Below are 19,704 nucleotides of genomic sequence, written 5' to 3' on the forward strand. Positions count from 1 at the left end.
CACCCATAAGTGTATTCCAATAGTACTCGCCTCCTCCTCCCACTCTACTGTGCCAGACCCACATGTGAACTCCTTGGAATATAATGGAAAATTCCGGTCAGCCACACATTACAAATTTACCTTTCTTGAAAATCTTCATAAAACCAAAGCATCTTATAGCAAATGTGTTTTTTGCCTAATCAGCGCTTACTCATAGCTAAAAACGGCCATGCCCAGTGCACTTGCAGGAGGCTGGAAGTGCAAGTTGTACACCATGGGTATCTCTATTAGGCACTGTAGGCTCCTGATGGAAGGATATAATTTAGGACCACCCACTTCCCCTAGAGTTTCCCTAATCGGGTAACCACTCCCTGCCATGTAACAAGGCAGAATAAGGCCCAGGCCCCACTGTTGAGCCAAAGATGCCTAAGTTATATGTGGGACGGCTGTATGGGAAACCATCAAATTCCATCTTGATTAAAAATTTAATTCAAACTGTAATAAAGTAACCATTACTCTTGCTATGCCATCTAACTGAATCGGTGCATTTAGAATGTTGTAAGCTCTTTAATGTTCTCTTGGCTATCACAACCCTATGGCAATCCTTAGATGGCAGCTGTGAAAACTCAGTGTAAAAATCCACTTTACTTTCAGGAGTCTGATTTGCAGTCCTGTTCTGCCTTCAGCCTACTTGATACAATGGCATTATTCCATTACCTACTGACTGAAAACATTTTTTATGCTCAGGTTCTCATAGAGGGGAAAGCAATAGGCACAGAATGAGTCACTTTACGTTCTTTTAAAATATTCCTTTCCTAAGAGAAAGATGAAGGATACGATTTCCACTGGGAAAAGAAGTGTAGAAAAATCTCCAGCAGGGACACAGGTCGCTTTTCCCAAACTCTTAAAGATGAATGTCCTGTTAAATAAAAGCATTTACTGTAGGAGACTCTGCTGCTAGACCATTTATTTCAACAAACATTTCCTAATGCCTATTATTTACCTGTAAATCCTTCCTTGTGTAGTCATGAGAGTACATCTGGGTGCTGCCATCTTGGATGTGATGTCAGCAGGTTGAGCAGTCACTCACGTTACAGCAGATTCAGAGAGGTCACTTAAGTTGCAATAGTATTCCCCTTCTCTCCTACCCTGGCAGGAGGCCGTGTAGGGAGGGCGATGGGAGAGGTGGAGGAGCTGGGCTAGCACAGACAGCATCTAGACACTTCCAAAAAGGAGGGCTATGACATGCAAGAAGGGAGGGGGCTAAGTTAGGGAACTGACACTTCCTGAACTAGTTCAAAGTATATTGCAAGTCATTAAAAATACTTAAGTTTTCATGTGAAGAGGAAGAAAAGAAAAAGAAAAAGCACTCCAAAGAGGCAGCCCGAGTATGAAGAAGAGTCAAAACAGCTTAAGCCTGGCTCCTCGCAGGCCATGCCCTGATGCAGTTTGCCCCACCCACAGAGCTTAGCCCCTATGACTAAACCGTGTGGTTGGGGTGAAACACATTAGGCATGGCCTGGGAGGAGCCGGGCTGAAGCCTTTTTGACTACTCTTCATACTCGGGCTGCTTCTTTTGGAGTGCGGCTCTTTTTCTTCCTCTTCAAATGTATGCACAGAATAGGAAGAGCTCTTTTCAGCACCGGCACCCACTTTCAATTCAAGTCATCAAAGCCATGTTGGGATGATTGCTTTGAGCGGCACCCATAAGCTTTTACAAGGTGTATGGTCACTTAATTATTTTATATGCGTGTTTTTAATTAGTGACAGGTTCTCTTTAAAAGAGGTATTTCACCTTCCCAACTCTATCCAATGTCAAGAAATGGGGTTTGGCTAGGGATAAGCGTCTTTTTTTTTTTTTTTTTTTTTTTAAGTAAGCTGTTTTATAATGGATGACAGGCTATACAAATATAAACTGTGTGGTTTTGCTAAAGTGCATGATTTGTAAATGAAGCGTTATTAGTGTCTTTTGACGGCTGTTCCTTCGTGTTTTACTTGCAAATCATTTAGAAGACCATTCACGTACACCTTCAGCTGGATCACTGCTAATACTTAGCCGAGAGCACACTAAAACTGTTTAAAAGCATAATTGAGTCTCCCTCTGCCCTTTTCCTGGGTTATTAGACCTTTATAGGGGGTCAGATGTGTTTGGTCCAAAAATGTCCGCGTGTTTTTGTTGATCTATTACAGCCCCAGATTTCTATAGGCTCAGAAGAACTGCAGTGTTCCACATTAGCCACACTAATAGTTTATAGTGCAGACACAAGTTTATTCCAGTGTAAAATCAGGAGGAAGACCAAACAACTGTAGCGCCCTCTAGGTTTAGCTAGAGGGCTTTGATATTTTTGTGAGTATTGTTAGAAGCCTGAGATGAATCAGCCTGGGCGTGAGGTAGAGAGGTCACCTCAGGACAGGCTGGGAGGCTATACAGGTCAGGGCTTCTACAGCCCTCCCACCCTTCTAGAAACTGGAGGAACTTTCTAGAAGAGGGGTGGAGGTGAGGAAGCCTGGATTTGCATGTTTTAGGGAACTTGGCCAATCCCCAAGCAGGATGCCGGGCATGGTGGCTAAGAGCAACTCTTAAATGTGGCAGAACCTGTGCAGCAGGGGAGTTGGGTGGAAGATGGACTGAGAGAAGGTGCTGGAGTGTTGAGCCTGGGAGGGGGTCATAGGGAGAGGGGCCTACCTACAGGCTGGTGCTGGATGGAAGGACAGACCTCCACTGTGCCATAAGTCTCCTGAGGAGGACATCCTGTCAGCAGGGAAGGAGCCAGCCCAGCATAACGCCTGAAAGCCGCTGCAACTCAGCAAGCTGACAGGACAGTGTGAGTACTTCTACACACCCTGGAAGAGGGTGGTCAGGTGCAATACCCAACTAGTTCTCATCCAGAACTACTTAATTGCAGATCTTGGAATCCCTTGCCCAGGGATACCCTCAGGACAGCTCGGTGAAGGAGGAAGGGTTCATCTGGGGTCTGAAGAGGTACATCTAAGGGGACATCAGTGCAATTAATGAGATAGTTTCTATTTTTTTGGTCCACATTTTTTGTACAGTGTTTGCTGAGAAGGTGTCCTTGAGGTTTACAGTTCCTTGGGCATCCCATGTACCCCTAGACCCCATCCAAGTTGTTAACCCCTAATAAAAACAGCAAAACCAAGCTCAAGGACTGTTTTACTGAGACTGTGTGTGAAGATGTGGAAAATGCGTGATGTCTGGCTGTGCAGAGCTTAAGGGGACCCATCAAATTCAATGACCCCTAAGCCAAAACTTGCTCCTTCATTAATGCTTTAGAATAGGAAGCAATGTATGTATGGATTAGTATGAAGGTACAATATATATAGTTGGAGTTATATATTATATACATTGTACTTGTACCATTGTTGAGAAACCGTGCATAAACCACTGTCAAACTATTGGGAAGTAACACTAATAGGATAAAGCCGGCCATAGATGGAGTGATTTTCTTTCCTGCAACCTGTGGAAACAGCTGTTGGCAATAATCGCATGTAAAATCATTGATCCACTTGGGAACATTTAGCCTGCCCATACATTTTTTGCATCTCAGCCGGTCCCTGCTGAACTGGCCGAGATTCAAACCGTCTATGACTGTCTTTATTAAAGGGTTCCAGTTCTACCTAACCATTTCCCTGAGATTCAGACAATAAGTATCTGATGGGTTCTAGACCTAGACAAAAATGGCCAGAACACCAGGAAATGTAGACCTCTAGTTTTTACTGGGATCTTAGTAGCAAAACATAGCTTGAGCAATAAAAAATATGATATGTAAGAAACACAGAGGTCTCCGTTCTCAACACCTGTCACTTTGAGGAAGAGGATTTCTGGGTCTCCAAAACAGGGAAGATCTCAGTAAAAATTTGAGATTCACTTTTCCTGATGTGCTGACCATTTTTTGTCTATGGTTCTTCATTGTATCTCCGTTAGCCATGCACCCTTTATTAGGCATGAAAGGTGAAGGTGCGAGAAGGATGTTTTGCCAAGGGTTCTAACCCATCCATACTCCATCCAAAACAAACAAAAACATTTGTATAAATGACTTGCAGGCCCCATGCGCACTCTTGATTGGCTCCAGTGTTTTGGTGCAGAGAGAAGACAGGGAGCACCGTCCAGCTCTGCTACTGGGAGCCTGTAAAATCCTGAGGCTAAAAGTTGATGAGGATGGACTTTGCATAGAGTGCTACTAACATTCAGAGCAGTATGTGACCAGGGATGCAGGCCCGGAACACAGTATTTTTGGGTGCATACTGCTCTATATGTTAGCACTAGGTGCACTGTTCAGCTGCAGAGTTTTACAGACTGCCGGTAGTGGGGCTGGATGTTTTACCTTTGCCTTCAACTCAGATCTAAATGCCGGAATCTAATGCATCGGACCCAAATTCCCAGTGTACATGGGATCTAAAATCTGGCGCCTACTGTTCCTTTTAAACCCCAGTAATGTGTTGTAACCAGTCAGCTCATATCCCTGGTGCCCAACCTGAAATCTAAGGGCCACATGCAACCCTTTGGTGTCTGCAGTGCTGCCCTTGGACCCTAGCAGTCAGTAGTTGGAGCGTTGATTTGTAGAGGGGCTGTATTAGAAATGATCTCATGTAACATGTCATTATAGCACATCCAGAATGTGACAGTTTCCTTTACTAGGTCTGCACTTTGGCAGTCTTCTGCAGCATTACCTATAATGAAATATTGTGTGGCCCCTTGATAATGTCAGGGGGGCCCCCCTATACCTTGAAAATTGACAGCCAATGGCTCAGATCTTACTGCAGGAGCTGCTGTCGCCTGACCTTGGCATGTTCCTGTTGCTTGTGCGTCGATTTATTGAGTAAGCCTGGTGTTGGGACTGGTTGAAAGGAAAGTGGGAATTGTTTTGAACTGCCGTTATTATGTGTGCTGCACCACTGAACTCAAAATGAAATTTATGTGTGAAGTGGACGGTTGTCTCATGAGGGACACTGTGCTATGACTGACTGCAAGAGGTGTAAATGATCTGCTAGTTATTGTTCAAACATCATGGTGATAAAAAAAAGATGTTCTTGTTAGTGGTTTAGCATTGTTACTGTTTGTGGAAGAGAAGGAATACATCAGAGTATATTTGTTTTTTGGACATGATTTTCTTAAGGAGGTCTGTCAACAACATAAAAAAAAATTACAGGTAAAAGCACACAAAAATCAAGTATTTCAAATGCTTACCACCCAACACATATATATGGGGGAAAAAGGGTGGAGTTTAACGCTTGCTACTAAAGTTGACTAGTCTATTTCCTAGCAAAGCCCCTTCCCTTCTTGTTTGTCATAACCCTCTCCTTTTTCTGAGAGTGTCTAATTACTGTCTATGGTTGCCTTGCTCCTCTTCCAATCCCTTCTCTTAATAACCTTTTATGTAGCTGCGGGTGGGGGGGAGCAAAGGGGAAATACTAGAGTGTCAATTGGGTTTCAGTTCAAAATCTGCTGGGGCTGCTGACCTCACATCCAAGGTGACAGAACACAGAAGCAATCTGAGTACTCTTGGATGTCTACGCAAGGCTTTTACAGTGAAACAAAAATGCATAATATGTTAAATGCACATATAGTCTTATGAGAATATTTTTGTTGAAATAAATGGTCTGGGGCAAGGTCTCTTCAATGTAGATCTGGGCAATCAATGTATATAGATTTACCTAGAGTTTACTGGAAGCTTGACAGCAGTGTTGCACATCTATGTTTTAATGTAAAAACTCTTAACAAGTATGCTATTTTATTGTCTGTTGCAGGCGACATTAAACAGGAGCCAGGTTTGTACCGCGAAGGACCCACTTATCAGAGGAGAGGGTCCCTTCAGCTGTGGCAGTTCTTAGTCGCACTTCTAGATGACCCAGCCAATTCCCATTTCATTGCCTGGACAGGCCGAGGCATGGAGTTCAAGCTAATTGAGCCAGAGGAGGTTTGTACATCAACTGATTTTGATGTGTTTCAGTGTAACAGAGTGGTTTTGCCCATCTTCCATAATGACTGGACATGATAGCTTCTGCTTGAGGTCAATCTTATGTGTTCATATTCCTTTAACAAGTGTGTGGGAGAAGCAGGCTGGATCAAATTCTTCACCCAGAGACTTGTTTAGTTCTCATACTACAATCTGTGTTTTGTTCCACTGACTCTAGTCTTGGTTGTTTATGTCATAAATCTCCAAAACCACAAACACAGGGTTTTATATGGGTATCTGTGCCCTATTGGACCCAAATTCCAGAATGTAATCTCGACTAGATGTAGAATTATTCTTTGTTATGTCTAGTCCTTCAGTTAAGTCACACCACATTTTGTTAGAGCACATAAAGGACAATCTCAAAATAGTTCTTTTGGGCACCTCCATATTCTATCAGAGGACACAGAGGATAGTCTCAAGATAGCTCCTCATTTCGCTTCCATATTTTATCAGAGCACAGTCCCAAGTCATCTCCTCTAGTCACCTCCATAATCTATCAGAGGATAGTCTGACAGAATATGGAGATGAGTTAAGGAGCAGTCTTCAGACTATCCTCTGATAAAATACGGATGTGACTTGAAAAGCTGTCTTGAAACTGTCCTCTGATATAATATAGAGGTGAGTTCAGGAGCGGTCTTGAGACTATCCTCTGTGTCTTCTGATAGAATATGGAGGTGACTTGCAAAGCTATCTTGAGACCATCCTCTGAAGACTGCTCCTTAACTCATCTCCATATTCTGTCAGAGGACAGTCTCAAGATAGCTCCTCAAGTCACCTCCATATTATATGAAGATAGTTTCAAAACCGCTCCTCAAGTCACCTCCATGTTATATCAGAGAATAGTCTCAAGACAGCTCCTCAAGTCACCTCCATATTATATCAGAGAATAGTCTCAAGACAGCTCCTCAAGTCACCTCCATATTATATCAGGAGTCCCAAGATAGCTCCTCACCTTCATATTCTATTGGAGGACACAAAGGACAATCTTTAAATAGTTCCTCAAGTCACCAGAGTTTCTCTTTGTAACAGTCTGATTCATTCACTGTTTCATCCTTCCTCTTCATGGAACCGACTTGGGCTGACCCATTTGTTTTACCTTTAGTACATTCACAGGATCATGCATGCTGTCACATTTTCTTCACTCTCTGCATCCACCCCATATCCTCTTCCCTTCACTATGTTCACAGGATCTTTCTAGGATGCTAGATAATAAAGCAATGTCCAAGTGATGGCTAATATTTGCAAAAATAATCTTCACTATAAATTCAATATAGATCAGTGGTCTCCTGGGGGCCAGATGCAGCCCTTTGCTTACCTTTTTCCAGCCCTTGGGGCACTATTCATCCCACTGATATCAGACACAAGTCTATCCACTGACACCAATAATGATGCATTATTCCTGCCACTGACTTCAACAGTGGGGCACTATTTGTCCCCTAATACCAAAGATTGGACACTTGCTTACTTTCATTGATGCCAGAAAAATTTCTATTCCTGCTGGCCACAGTCCGCCCTCCCTCCTAAGGTCTGAAGAGTGTAAACTGGCCCTTTGTTTAGAAAGGTTGGAGACCCCGATATTGACAATCAAATGGATCAGTTAGCCTTTATCCTTAATATACCACAGTGACATGGCAAAATGCACATCTCCAGCAATCCCAATGGTACAGTCAGGGTTCCCCTTTAATGCAGACCCACATTCATGTTACTTTCAATATTCTACAGCAAATAGGCTTATTAGGGATAGGAAAGCTTAACCACTCTTTATCAATTCCATTTAGCCAGGCTTGTGAGCTCATTTCCGGTTGGCATGTTTGGCCCTGTGCATATACTGACTTTTTTTAGTCTTTGCATTGGATTTGGGAAGGGGGCAGGGTTCTGGTAGCAGGTTGTAACAATGGGCAGTGCTGAGAAGGTAAGAGGGGGCATTGGCCTGTTGTGCCTACAGCAGTTAAATTACTTTTCTGGGTCTTTCTGCGTCTAGAACTATTTCTCTGCTCTGTATGGCTGAATAATCTGCGCTTGAGCAAAAAGCAAAAAATTCTGTGACAGATCATCATGTTAACTTTTTTGATTTTCAATGGATGCTTACTTTAAATGAGTAATTTTACTAAAAAGGTTGGTCACTCAATTGTTTGATTTACAGTGTATAAAAAGATTGAAAAAAATCTCCAGTCAGGCCGATCACTTGGCTTTTGATGTAGTTCCTCAAAATCTGCAGCAAAGGCATGCTGAACTGGTCTAGTTTCAATCAGAAAATCATGTTGATCTTTGCATCAGTCATATAAATATGTGCATAGCCAGCTTTTATATTGGTGACCTCAGAAATATAAAAATAGTTCTCATCTTTCAGTAAAGATTGTTTTTAATAACACCCTAATAAATTAAAGGGTCCATCCACCAAAAATGGTGATTTTGTTATAGAAGAAGTCTGTTCCAAAAGGGTCGAATATCTGGCTGCTCGTCCCTATATGAATGCATGTACTCAAAGAACCCCCAGTGGGACTTTAATGCAGCAATAGGATCATACATATATTGAAAGAGACATTTGATTAAAAAAGATTTTGATCAACTTTATTACATACACATCTCCATTTATAATACTAAATACATGATTTCTAAAAATAATATAAATTATTCTTTTTAGAAATCATGTATTTAATATTACAATGGAAATGTGTATGTAATAAAGTTGATAAAAATCTTTTTTAACCAAATGTCTCTTTCAAGATATATATGATCCTATTGCTGCATTAAAGTCCCACTGCGGGCAGGGGTGTATTTACCACAAGGCACTTGCCTAGGGTGGCATTTTTCAGGGGGGCAGCACCTCCCCTCAAAAGAAGGGATGGAAGAAGGGACATGCACACCATTTGAACCAGGTGGGATCTGAGAGGCTGTAGGCTGCTTGATGGTGTATGTAGAGCCAGACTCTCGTTCCTGGGAATGTCTGGAGCTGTGAAGATGGGTGTCTTTCTTTCTATCACGGGGGGTTGTAGTGTAGAAGGTTCTCCCAGGTCGGTGGCAAGGGTGTTTTTGGTCAATGTCAGGCTCTCTCCATGAGAGGGGGAAGGGGGGGTGGTATTGGTCGTATCCATGGGGGTAGCTGATTTTTGTGTTGCTTAGGGCAGCACAAAACCTAAATACACCACTGACTGGGGGTTCTTTGGGTACATAGAAGAAGTCTGTTAGGTTTCTTTAACCCCTGGTTACTTGTATGTCTTGGATGTTCAAACTGTGAGATCTCCTGGCTATTAATACCTGACCTTGCTCCTGTCCACCTGAGATCTTCCCAATAGAGATAGAGGTGTATTCCAGAGAGTTTAACTCCGTTTACCAAACACTGAAATATCAGTTTCGGAAGATCTGACCCTCTAACAGTTTTGCTGATGGCCGTATCAGAATGTAAATTCATGGCTGCGCTAATGAAGCTATGGCTTGTTTACATTTTTAAAAGCCAACTTTTGGCTCTCTAACATGTTAATGCTAATTGATGATTTTCTTTACCAAACTGACCTCGCTTGACTGCCTTGTAATAAGTGGCACAGAAGGTCTACCTTTGTTGCAGTAGTACGCCTTCTGCACATTTTTATCAATATATTCTGATCAGTGTAGCTTTCTTTTACAAATTAAATACCAGTTGTAGAAATGATTTTGCATTAGAATGTCTGGCTCTAAAGCAATGACTAATGTATCTTAATGAGCCTTTGCATTAAGGTTTGGGATTTTGAAAGGCAAGGTCATACAGCTACAGTCTATAGTTAAAGTGAACCTGCCAGACTATGCATACTAAATTATTTACAAATTCTGGAGAAGCAGTAAAATCACTAATCAAAGTGCTCATTTACCTTTGTCTCTACAAGCAGTGTGAATAAATTCATTTTCAGAGTTCACAACACTGTGTTTTTCTATGAGAACAGGCAGCCTGCCAACAGTCTAATGTGAACAACCTGGAGGCATTGCTAAAACAGAGAGCCTCTGGACTTTGGACTCTTTGTAGTGATCTTTGAGAATGAATAACTTCACATAGATGACGATGATGACCTCACTGGTTCTAAAATAAGATATGTAATGAAAATGTAAAGGTTCCAATTGAACATTTCATTAGCATGTTGATGGGGGAAGTGGGAAGGAGGAACCAGGGAAGACAAAATATCAGCTAAATAAAAGTAATCTTTAAGTAGTTATAGATGTATATCTTTTTTTTTTTTTTCTTTTTTAAATAGGTGGCACGACGATGGGGCATTCAAAAAAACAGGCCAGCTATGAACTATGATAAGCTCAGCCGTTCACTGAGATACTACTATGAGAAGGGAATTATGCAGAAGGTGAGACAGTTTGTCTTGATGATTTATAAACAATTTGTTTGTGTTTGCGTATATATCTCTAGCCAATGCTTACATCTGTGTTTGTTTTTTAATTTTATTTAGTTTTTTTTTTTTTTTTTTTTATTTGTTGTCCATTGGTCCGATTGCCCTTTAATTGACTAAAGTAGAAAAAAATGTAAAAAGTCACCAGCTGTTCGGTTTGGCTGTGCCTATAATAAAAATAAAAATGCTTTGGAAGGTAAAGAACAGCTCATATATATGTATTAGCAAAATAAATATATATATAAATTAAGCTAAGCTCCAGGGAAACAGCTCAAAATATATATAAGTAATACATATAACGATAAAATAATATATACAATTATTATTAATATTATTTATATATATTATATATATATATATATATATATATATATATATATATACACACTAATAAATATATTTATTACTACTACTATGAGGAATTATGCAGAAGGTGAGACAGTTTGTCTTGATAATTTATAAAAAAAAATTCGTGTTTGCGTATATCTCTAGCCATTGGTTACATCTCTGTTTGTTTTTTAATTTTATTTAGTTTTTTTTTTTTTATTTGTTGTCCATTGGTGAGATTGCCCTTTAATTGACTAAAGTAGAAAAAAATTTAAAAAGTCACCAGCTGTTTGGTATGGCTGTGCCTATAATAAAAATAAAAATTATTTGGAAGGTAAAGAACAGCTCATATATATGTATTAGCAAAATAAATATAATTAAGCTAAGCTCCAGGGAAACAGCTCAAAATATATATAAATAATACATATAACAATAAAATAATATATACAATTATTATTAATATTATTTATATATATATATACACACACACACACACTCACACTAATATATTTATTACTACTACTACGAGAAGGGAATTATGCAGAAGGTGAGACAGTTTGTCTTGATGATTTATAAAAAGATTTTTGTGTTTGCGTATATCTCTAGCCAATGGTTACATCTGTGTTTGTTTTTTAATTTTATTTAGTTTTTTTTTTTTTTATTTGTTGTCCATTGGTACGATTACCCTTTAATTGACTAAAGTAGAAAAAAATTTAAAAAGTCACCAGCTGTCTGGTATGGCTGTGCCTATAATAAAATAAAAATTCTTTGGAAGGTAAAAAACAGCTCATATATATGTATTAGCAAAATAAATATATATAAATTAAGCTAAGCTCCAGGGAAACAGCTCAAAATATGTATAAATAATACATATAACGATAAAATAATATATACAATTATTAGTAATATGATATATATATATATGTATATATATATATATATATATACACACACACACACTAAGACATAAAGATATATAAATATATTTATTACTCTATCAAAAAAAAAAAAAAAAAAAATATATATATATATATATATATATATAATATCAGAGAAATAGCTAAAGATATATGCATATATATCTTTATTAATAATTATATATTAAAAAAATATATATTTGTGTGTGTATATTGAGCTATTTTCCTGGAGTTTAGCATTAAACATTAATAAAATGGGGGAAAGAAATATAAGCTATAAATTCTCAGATTAATAATGCAAGAAACACATTTTTATAGACACACATTTTTTTTTTGCCTTCAAGGTTGCCGGAGAAAGATATGTGTACAAATTTGTATGCGACCCAGAAGCCCTTTTCTCCATGGCCTTCCCAGACAATCAGCGACCATTATTGAAAACGGACATGGAGAGGCACGTCAACGAGGAAGACACTGTACCGCTGTCACACTTTGACGAGAACATCCCCTACATGCAAGATGGTGGTTACTGTAACACTCACCCATACAATGAAGGATACGTTTACTAGACAGACGATGAAACCTTTTCACTTTTCTTCGCCAGGCCCAAGAAAAGCAAAATATACTTTTTTTTATAAATATATATATAAATATATTTAGTAGTTCCTAATTGGGCTTTTCCTGTTGCATATCTCAATTGGTCTGCCATGGACAGAGCACTTTACTTATGGGACTCGGGATAAAACAATGTATGTAACAGAGTGATAAAAGAAGATGGAAATATTCATTTATGCTCGGGAAGGGAACTTAAAGCTTACGGTACTACATTACAAGTCATGTCTGTATTTACTTTTTTTTTTTTTTTCCTGTTTTTAAATCTCATAATATATTGTACATTATTTTCTTTTTAAAAGCATGGGTACAGTTAACTTGTATTGCTTAAATAGCTGTATGAAGATTGTCCGTCGTTCTTTCCATTATTAAGGGTACTTGAGGTAAATCTATTGTTCTGCCAAATTCAGGACTGTAAGGCAAGGCTGCTAAAAGATCAGCTTTGTGGAGAGTATTACGTACTTACTTTGCTCCCTTTTCGGCTCTTCAGGCTTTAAGAAATCTCCATTATTCCAAAATGTCAAATTGTAAGATTTATTTTCTAGGCGACTAAATATGTTTTAAAGAGACACTTGTAAAACCCCTTATTGCCATGCAAACCCTGATACTCCCATTGCCAATGCTTCCTCACTGCTCCATCCTCTGTCACAGCCTGGTGACAATACCCAGTGATTCCAGGTATTGGGCGAACATGTGACCTCCACGGGTGCTCTAAATGCCTAAACTGAACTACTGTCACAGTCACTGGTGGAGTGAAGTCACCTCTCTCCTTTGTGCCCGACACAGTCACCATTAGGAACTTTAGTGCTAGGTGCAACGCTAGCAAGGTGAGTAGCAGGAGGGGGGCAGGGCGTTTCAAGAATGCTGTTGCTTTGCCCTGAATGGACAAATTGACCATGTCTCTTTTAAGGATTAACTATCTTGAGCTGAAAGGAAGAAGTTGTGATTGTGGACCCCCTTTTCGAAAATTCTACCACTATGTAATAGTATTGCAAGCATAGATGAAATCTAGATGGTTTATCTGGGGGATAATCTAGATAGTTTATCTGGGGGCTCTATAATTCATCAAAGATGGATTTCGTATTCGCCCAAAGGCAGACCTACAGGTTCCTGTTGCATGACTTTGTGCTATGCAACCTTCCACTCTGTGAACTACCAATGGCGGTGCTTTAGTTAGGTCATGCTTGGTCTGGTTGTGCGTAGTCTCAGATTTAGGGCTGTTCCAAAAAATAAGGGGTTTCACAAGCATGGCCTCTAGCTGAAAAGGACAGAACTTAGGGGAACATAGCAAGTAAGCCTTATCCCTGGAGTGAATGTAATAGCTTGCTTGAAAGGGATGTACCTTGAACTGGTTGAACAATGGAACAAGTCAGTTTTTGTTAATACAGTTTCACAAAGTTGACCTTTTGCCTCAGGATTATTTTTATAAAGGTGGAGTTGGATTCCAAATATTATAATACAGAATATTCAATCTCCATTTGTAGCATACATTTTAATATGTCTTGAAGGAGTTTCTCATTTTCTGAAAAAGTAAAGTCTTCCCACTCTATTGACCATCAATGCCATGAATGTGCCAAAACTGAGGTTTTCATTATTTCCCAACTGTCTTCAGTGTCTGTAGACAAATGGTGGGGCTTTATCTACAGAAGGTGAACCTTCTGGACAGAAATGGGCTTTCTCATTTCAGTTGCTTAGAAAGATTCCTAATTTTCATTTCCAAAATTTTGCCAAATGCCACACATTATAAGAGAGCCAGGTTCTCCATTTAATAAATTTCAATATGCTGATGAAAATGGAAAACTCCTTTTAATCTGAATAAAAATCTTAAATACAAGTTTCAGTATATGTATTAGGTACTGCTTGTGTTAAGAAGGAAACAAATGTTTTCTGACCCCTGTATACTATTTTAACTAATCTTTAAGAAGAATGCAATACCATTTTAACTAATTTTTGAGTAGAATGTCATTGTCTTTAGTTGTCAACTCCACCAATGTAATACATCTCTGGGTTGTAATTTGACTGTTCATAGAAGAAAATGGATTATTACCAAGCTGTCCACTCATGCTGTAATTGGGTCACCTGGTTGTTGAAATGGTTCAAAAAACTATATTTCCTACAACTGATTTGGCTTCCAAGTACTGCCAGCACTTTATGTTGTTTCTTGGCAGCTCTGTTCTTAAACAGGCACAAGATCCCAACCAGAAATTTTACATTAGTGGAGGATTCAGCTTAAGAAAAGAGGTCGTTGTTGCAAGGCAAATGTTTGTAGTAAAATGTTTAACAAATTTATATGCAAACTTGAGCCTCTTGGTTGAATTGAACTTTTATCATTATTAGTGTCTCCAAATTTGAGAATTGGCAGAGTAAGGTAGGGGAGTGTACATACTTGTCCTGTATTCTCTAATCTACATTAACAGTGTCTTTGTGACCTGTAGCCAGTGCCTTGTTATGCCAGGGTGTTGGAAATTTTTGTTATAAACTACTCTCCCCTTCCCAAAAATAAATTCTGTTATTGAATGTAATCCAAAGTACGGCCACAGTGATGGTCTTCCTAAGGTCGCCACTGTTTTTTGTCATCTGCTTGTGTATTTGTCAAGAAAAAGACCTATTTTTACTTGGGCTGCCATTTTGGCTTCCTGTGTGGCATAAACACTTGGAATCTAATATAGAAGAAGTCTAGAATGTCCTTGAGGAAACCCTTACCAAAGGCCAGCACTCAAGACATACCTGTCACCCTAATACAATGCTGGCAAATATGTTGATTGAGCTTGTATAGACCATTATAAAATTAGAGTGTCACTGTTTCTGAGGCGGAACACTTTGAAATGTTGGTACTACCAACAAAATAGTCATTTAATAACCTATGGAGAAAAAAATGGTATCAGGAAAGCCTCCCTTTTAAAGGTTAACTCCGCTCACGGGTTTGATTGGATGGGGTAGGTGGTTTACCTCTGCATCAAGTGCTGCTGTTCCAAAGTACCAAGTAGCCTACGTCTAACATTCTCCTCAAACTATTTTGCCTGGGCTTCAAGATTTATCACAGACTTAAGAAAGGACTGAGGAATTTTTAATATTGACTAAGAAAGACTTCGAGGACCTGTCACTTTTGAAATGGTGTGTTGGAAAGTCATGAATTTCCTTGAGTCGGGGCTATGATGTTGAGCATGTTCAACTCCTTCGGCCCTAGCAAAGCTACCAATGCCGTGCAGCAAACCATATGTTGGTGTTTTCAATCCTTTCCAATGTTATATCAAGCATGGGAGGATGAACGTTTTTTGAAGGATATTTGATACAGAACAAGGACACATTGTTTAGCAGGTATTGGATACAGAGGCTGCATTTCACCTGCATTCTAAATGTTCTTCCAGAAGGCGGATATTCAAGGAAACCATCAGACAGCCACCAGGAGGGAGCAAGGAAAATTCATAGGAATGGATGTTGGTTATATTTTGGTGCATGCTGTGCCAATACAGACCCAATGAACAAACCTGTGTGAACTTTCCAGTGCTTGGCATTTGGGGGGGGGATGTGGTAAAAGTAAAAGAAAAATAAGTGTTAAGGGGCCCCCTTGTAACCATGATGTGAACAGCGTTTCACTGTTAACTGAAATGACGAATGTCCTAACTTTGACATAATAGACCACCAGACTTTAACTGAAAGTCCAACTCCTCCTCATAACTTTCAACACACTCAATAAGAAGCTAGATATTTCAGCAGTGACAGGTCCTCTTTAAAGAACAGTGGATTAGAAGACCGATCTTATTTCTACCTTAAGTTAAAGTGTGGAACCAGAAATGGTACGTGGCCACTGGAATGTAATCTTCTAACCTGTACCCCAGGGTCAGTTACTCATTACAGTACATCTGTCATGAGAGTAAGATGTGGACTTAGATCACTAATCTCTCCTTTTAATAAAAACAAAAACGGCTATTTTCTTGGCTGTCATTCTGATGCATGGTTTCACTGGGTATTTGCAAATCAAAAGTTTTGCTTTCCCTCCGGTATTCATGCTTTGTGATTCTGTGACTCCTCAATACTTGAGCCAGGCAACTAGTATTTTTGAAAGGAGGCAGACACCATATAATTTTACTTAAAGCCCACTTTGTTCCTTGTGATCTGTTATGTAATTTACTGCATTTGCAATAATCTGCTGTTCATTTTACTAAACGCTCTTAAGTGTTAACCCCTATGCTGGCAGCACATAAAATAGTTGGACCACGGTTCCCACTGACAAAGCAATGACCCGGCTCTCCAGCTATCCGAAGCATCTTCTGAACACTCCAATCTACCGCACTCGTACTCCCTGAGCAGTGCTGTTAATTGGAGCAGTGTTCAATATTGTGTTTGACCACTGAAGAGCCGGGTCACTGCTTTGTGTGAGAAACGTGGTCCTACTTTCTTGGATGCTGCCAGCACAGGGTTTTCTAACCCATGATGCAACCCTAAGGACTGTATTAAATTTTGTTGGTTTCAAATGGGCTTTGCATTGTTATAAAAGTCCATGGGAATGCAAAATTTCCTTGAGTGCGGTCATTGCAGGTCAAATGAAACGATCATTGAATTCTAAATGATCTATTGTAAGAAGTGCCTCCAATGAATTCCATGGACACAAGCCCAAAGCCCATTGACACAGCCCATAAGGTTGTCCAGTGGATGTGTGTGTATTTTTTTTTTTTTCGTGCGGGTGGCTCAAAAAAAACAAACAAACAAAATTGCAGATTCTCTCATCCACATAAGTGAGGTGGATAGAGGAATCCTCCCCTCTGGGACATTGTGTTCTGGACAGTGATCAGTGCTGCAACCACTAATCAAATTAACTTTTGACAAATCAGAATATTGCAAAATGTTCGAGTATGAATGACCGATAGATCGAAATTCAGCCAGTTCCTAAGACCTCTTTCACATGGGCCTAGCTTCTGACTTCCAATCCATGGTGGATCATTTTGTTAGCAGGCCATCGGGAAGGAATAGGTAGCCTCCTGCACATCTATTTGAAGAGGGGTTTTTGCACTGTTCCTCTTCGCAGCACCACAACCAGATCCAATTAATACGATTGTGGTGTGGCCCTATTCACCTCTATGGGACACAGGCAGTGAGTATCAGGCAGTTTTGCCTACCAACCATGCCATGCCCAATTGGTTTCCAGTCTGCATGGGGCTGTTCAGTGGCTGATGTCTGGTTTTGGCATGTGCCTAAGGTGAGTTAAACATGCCTTAACCACCTGATTTTTGCTGCCTGACTGTGCCCGTGTAAAAGAGGCGGGACAGTGTTGGGGCTTGTTCATGTGTGAAGTACTCTCTTCAGATCACACTTCAGAGAGCATTTGACAGGTGGTGAGAAGGCATTGTATCACCTACTCGCCACCCGTTGATTAACGCACCCGCGCACGTTCTACACGGTTGAAATGTACTTGCAGAGCGGGTCAAAAGTGAATTGACCCGCTCTGCAAGTACATTTCAACCATGTAGAACGTGCGTTGGTGCGGTAATCAACGGGTTAAAGCGGGTGCCCTGGATACAATGTCCCAGAGGGGTGGCTACCTATTCCTTCCTGATGGCCTGCTAATAAAATGATCCACCATGGATTGCAAGTCAGAAGCTAGGCCCATGTGAAAGAGGTCTTAGGAACTGGCTGACTTTCAATCCATCTATGGCCATTCACACTCGAAAATTTTGCCAAAATTTTGCAATAATCTGATTTGACAAAAGTTAATTTGATGAGTTTCTGCAGCACTGACCACTGAACACAATGTCCCAGAGGGGAGGATTCCTCTATCCACCTCACTTGTGTGGATGGGAGAACCTGCAGTTTTGTTTTTTTTATTTTTTGAGCGGGTGGCAAAACTAAAAAAAAAAAAACAAAACTAAAAAAAAAAAACACACACACACTTAAATGGATTGCAGTTGGCGGGCACTATGCAGTGATGCGTCATAATTTCTGCCATGGCATGTATACCTCTGGCAGCTTCTTCTGCAGCTAAAGGCGGTAGCGGTTTTGGAAGCAGTAAAACTGTGGCTCAACCAGGGTTTTACCACCACCCACCCAATCTCACATGTGAACAAGCCCTTACAGTAATAGCAGATTTGTTATTGTATATGTAGTCTTGCTGCATTACAGTACTTAATCACAAGGGTTCAATTGGGCTGTAATGATGTCTGATTTCCCCAGAACTGGCAAACAAGTTGGCAAATGTGGCTTCCATCATTTCGCCCTGATGGCTTATGCGAAAAAAAAAAAAAAACCAAAACTATGCGGGTTTAAATTCAACTGAATGCTGAAAAGTTCACTTAAAGATGAAGCCCAATGTAATGAGCGTTTCCAACGGCCAATTTAGAGGTCCTAGAGGGAGATGACAAGAATAGAAAAAAAAATGGAATACTGCGAGCTTATTATTTATTCAATAGGAATTAACTGTACTCAGATACATGTTATTACGCTGTTTAGGTACAGCAAGCACTCTTCTGGGGACAAAAAGAGAAAAAAAAAATATCCAATACACTAAATAGGTACTTTAGTCATTTTTAGATATGGTACCCATTAATATGCATTTATGCCTTTTACCGCTGTGTTATGTTCACCACATGTATAAATGCTAGAAAAGGAAAAAAAAAAATTGCTTCTGCTGCTGTATTTTCTGTACTATTTTATTCTTTGATGCTCAATTTTACTATAAGACCATTATACGCATTGCTGTAACTACAGGTAGCATTTCAGGACAAAAATAGATGACGCCCATCATTTATCGCTGAATAACATAGCTTGGCTGCACTGCAATCGGCTCCTGCGCATCGACAAGACGACCAGCGAGCGCACGCTTGCTGCGAAAGGCTCAGCCGAATCTTTTTCTAGCGTGGAATGGAAGCCTTGCTTGTTTTCGTGGACTGCTAAAGACGCCAGGAGGCCGATCAAAACCGACCGGTTACACCCCCCCCCCCCCTCCGCTCGCTTGGGACACTTGCATATAGAGCGTGTAATCTGGTCGCGAGAAAATTTCTAAGGATACATTTCTGATGTTTGTTTTGCTTTATTTTTAAGCAGAAACCTGTACAGAAAGAGTATGTATTGAAAATTTATTGGAACCTTTCGAGCTTGTGTGTGTGTGCTTTATTTACAGCGCTGACAACTCGTGTAGCACCTTACATACTGTACATTCACATTAGTCCCCGCCCCCAAGGAGCTTACATTTGTATAAGTCCCCCCCCCCCCCCCCAAGGACCTTATATTTGCATCAATCCCCACTCCCAAGTAGCTTACATTTGCATCATTTCTCACCCCTGAGTAGCTTGTATTTGCATCAGTCCTCACCCCCGAGTAGGTTACATTCACATCAGCCCTCACCCCCAAGTAGGTTACATTCACATCAGCCCTCACCCCCAAGTAGGTTACATTCACATCAGCCCTCACCCCCAAGTAGGTTACATTTGCATCAGCCCTCATTCTCAAGTAGGTTACATTTGGATCAGCCCTCACCCCCAAGTAGGTTACATTCACATCAGTTCTCACCCCCAAGTAGGTTACATTTGCATCAGT

The 19,704-nt window shown here is 40.0% G+C and overlaps 1 protein-coding gene across 4 annotated transcripts in view; it reads left to right on the plus strand.

Moving 5' to 3' along the window:
- The window catches only part of ETV1 (ETS variant transcription factor 1), a 101,498-nt gene extending 82,240 nt beyond the window's left edge, over positions 1-19,258 (plus strand). For all 4 annotated transcript variants that reach the window (XM_089654577.1, XM_089654574.1, XM_089654575.1 and 1 more), the window contains 3 exons: positions 5,746-5,915; positions 10,178-10,279; positions 11,910-19,258. In XM_089654577.1, the coding sequence (XP_089510703.1) occupies positions 5,746-5,915; positions 10,178-10,279; positions 11,910-12,131 (494 nt within the window). In that variant the 3' untranslated portion in view covers positions 12,132-19,258. The remainder of the gene's footprint in view (positions 1-5,745; positions 5,916-10,177; positions 10,280-11,909) is intronic.
- Positions 19,259-19,704: the final 446 nt, after the last annotated feature.

The sequence above is a fragment of the Staurois parvus genome, unplaced genomic scaffold (genome assembly GCF_062004578.1).
Source record: "Staurois parvus isolate SC_StPar_1 unplaced genomic scaffold, SC_StPar_1.0 ptg000779l, whole genome shotgun sequence".
In the NCBI taxonomy this organism is placed as follows: domain Eukaryota; kingdom Metazoa; phylum Chordata; class Amphibia; order Anura; family Ranidae; genus Staurois; species Staurois parvus.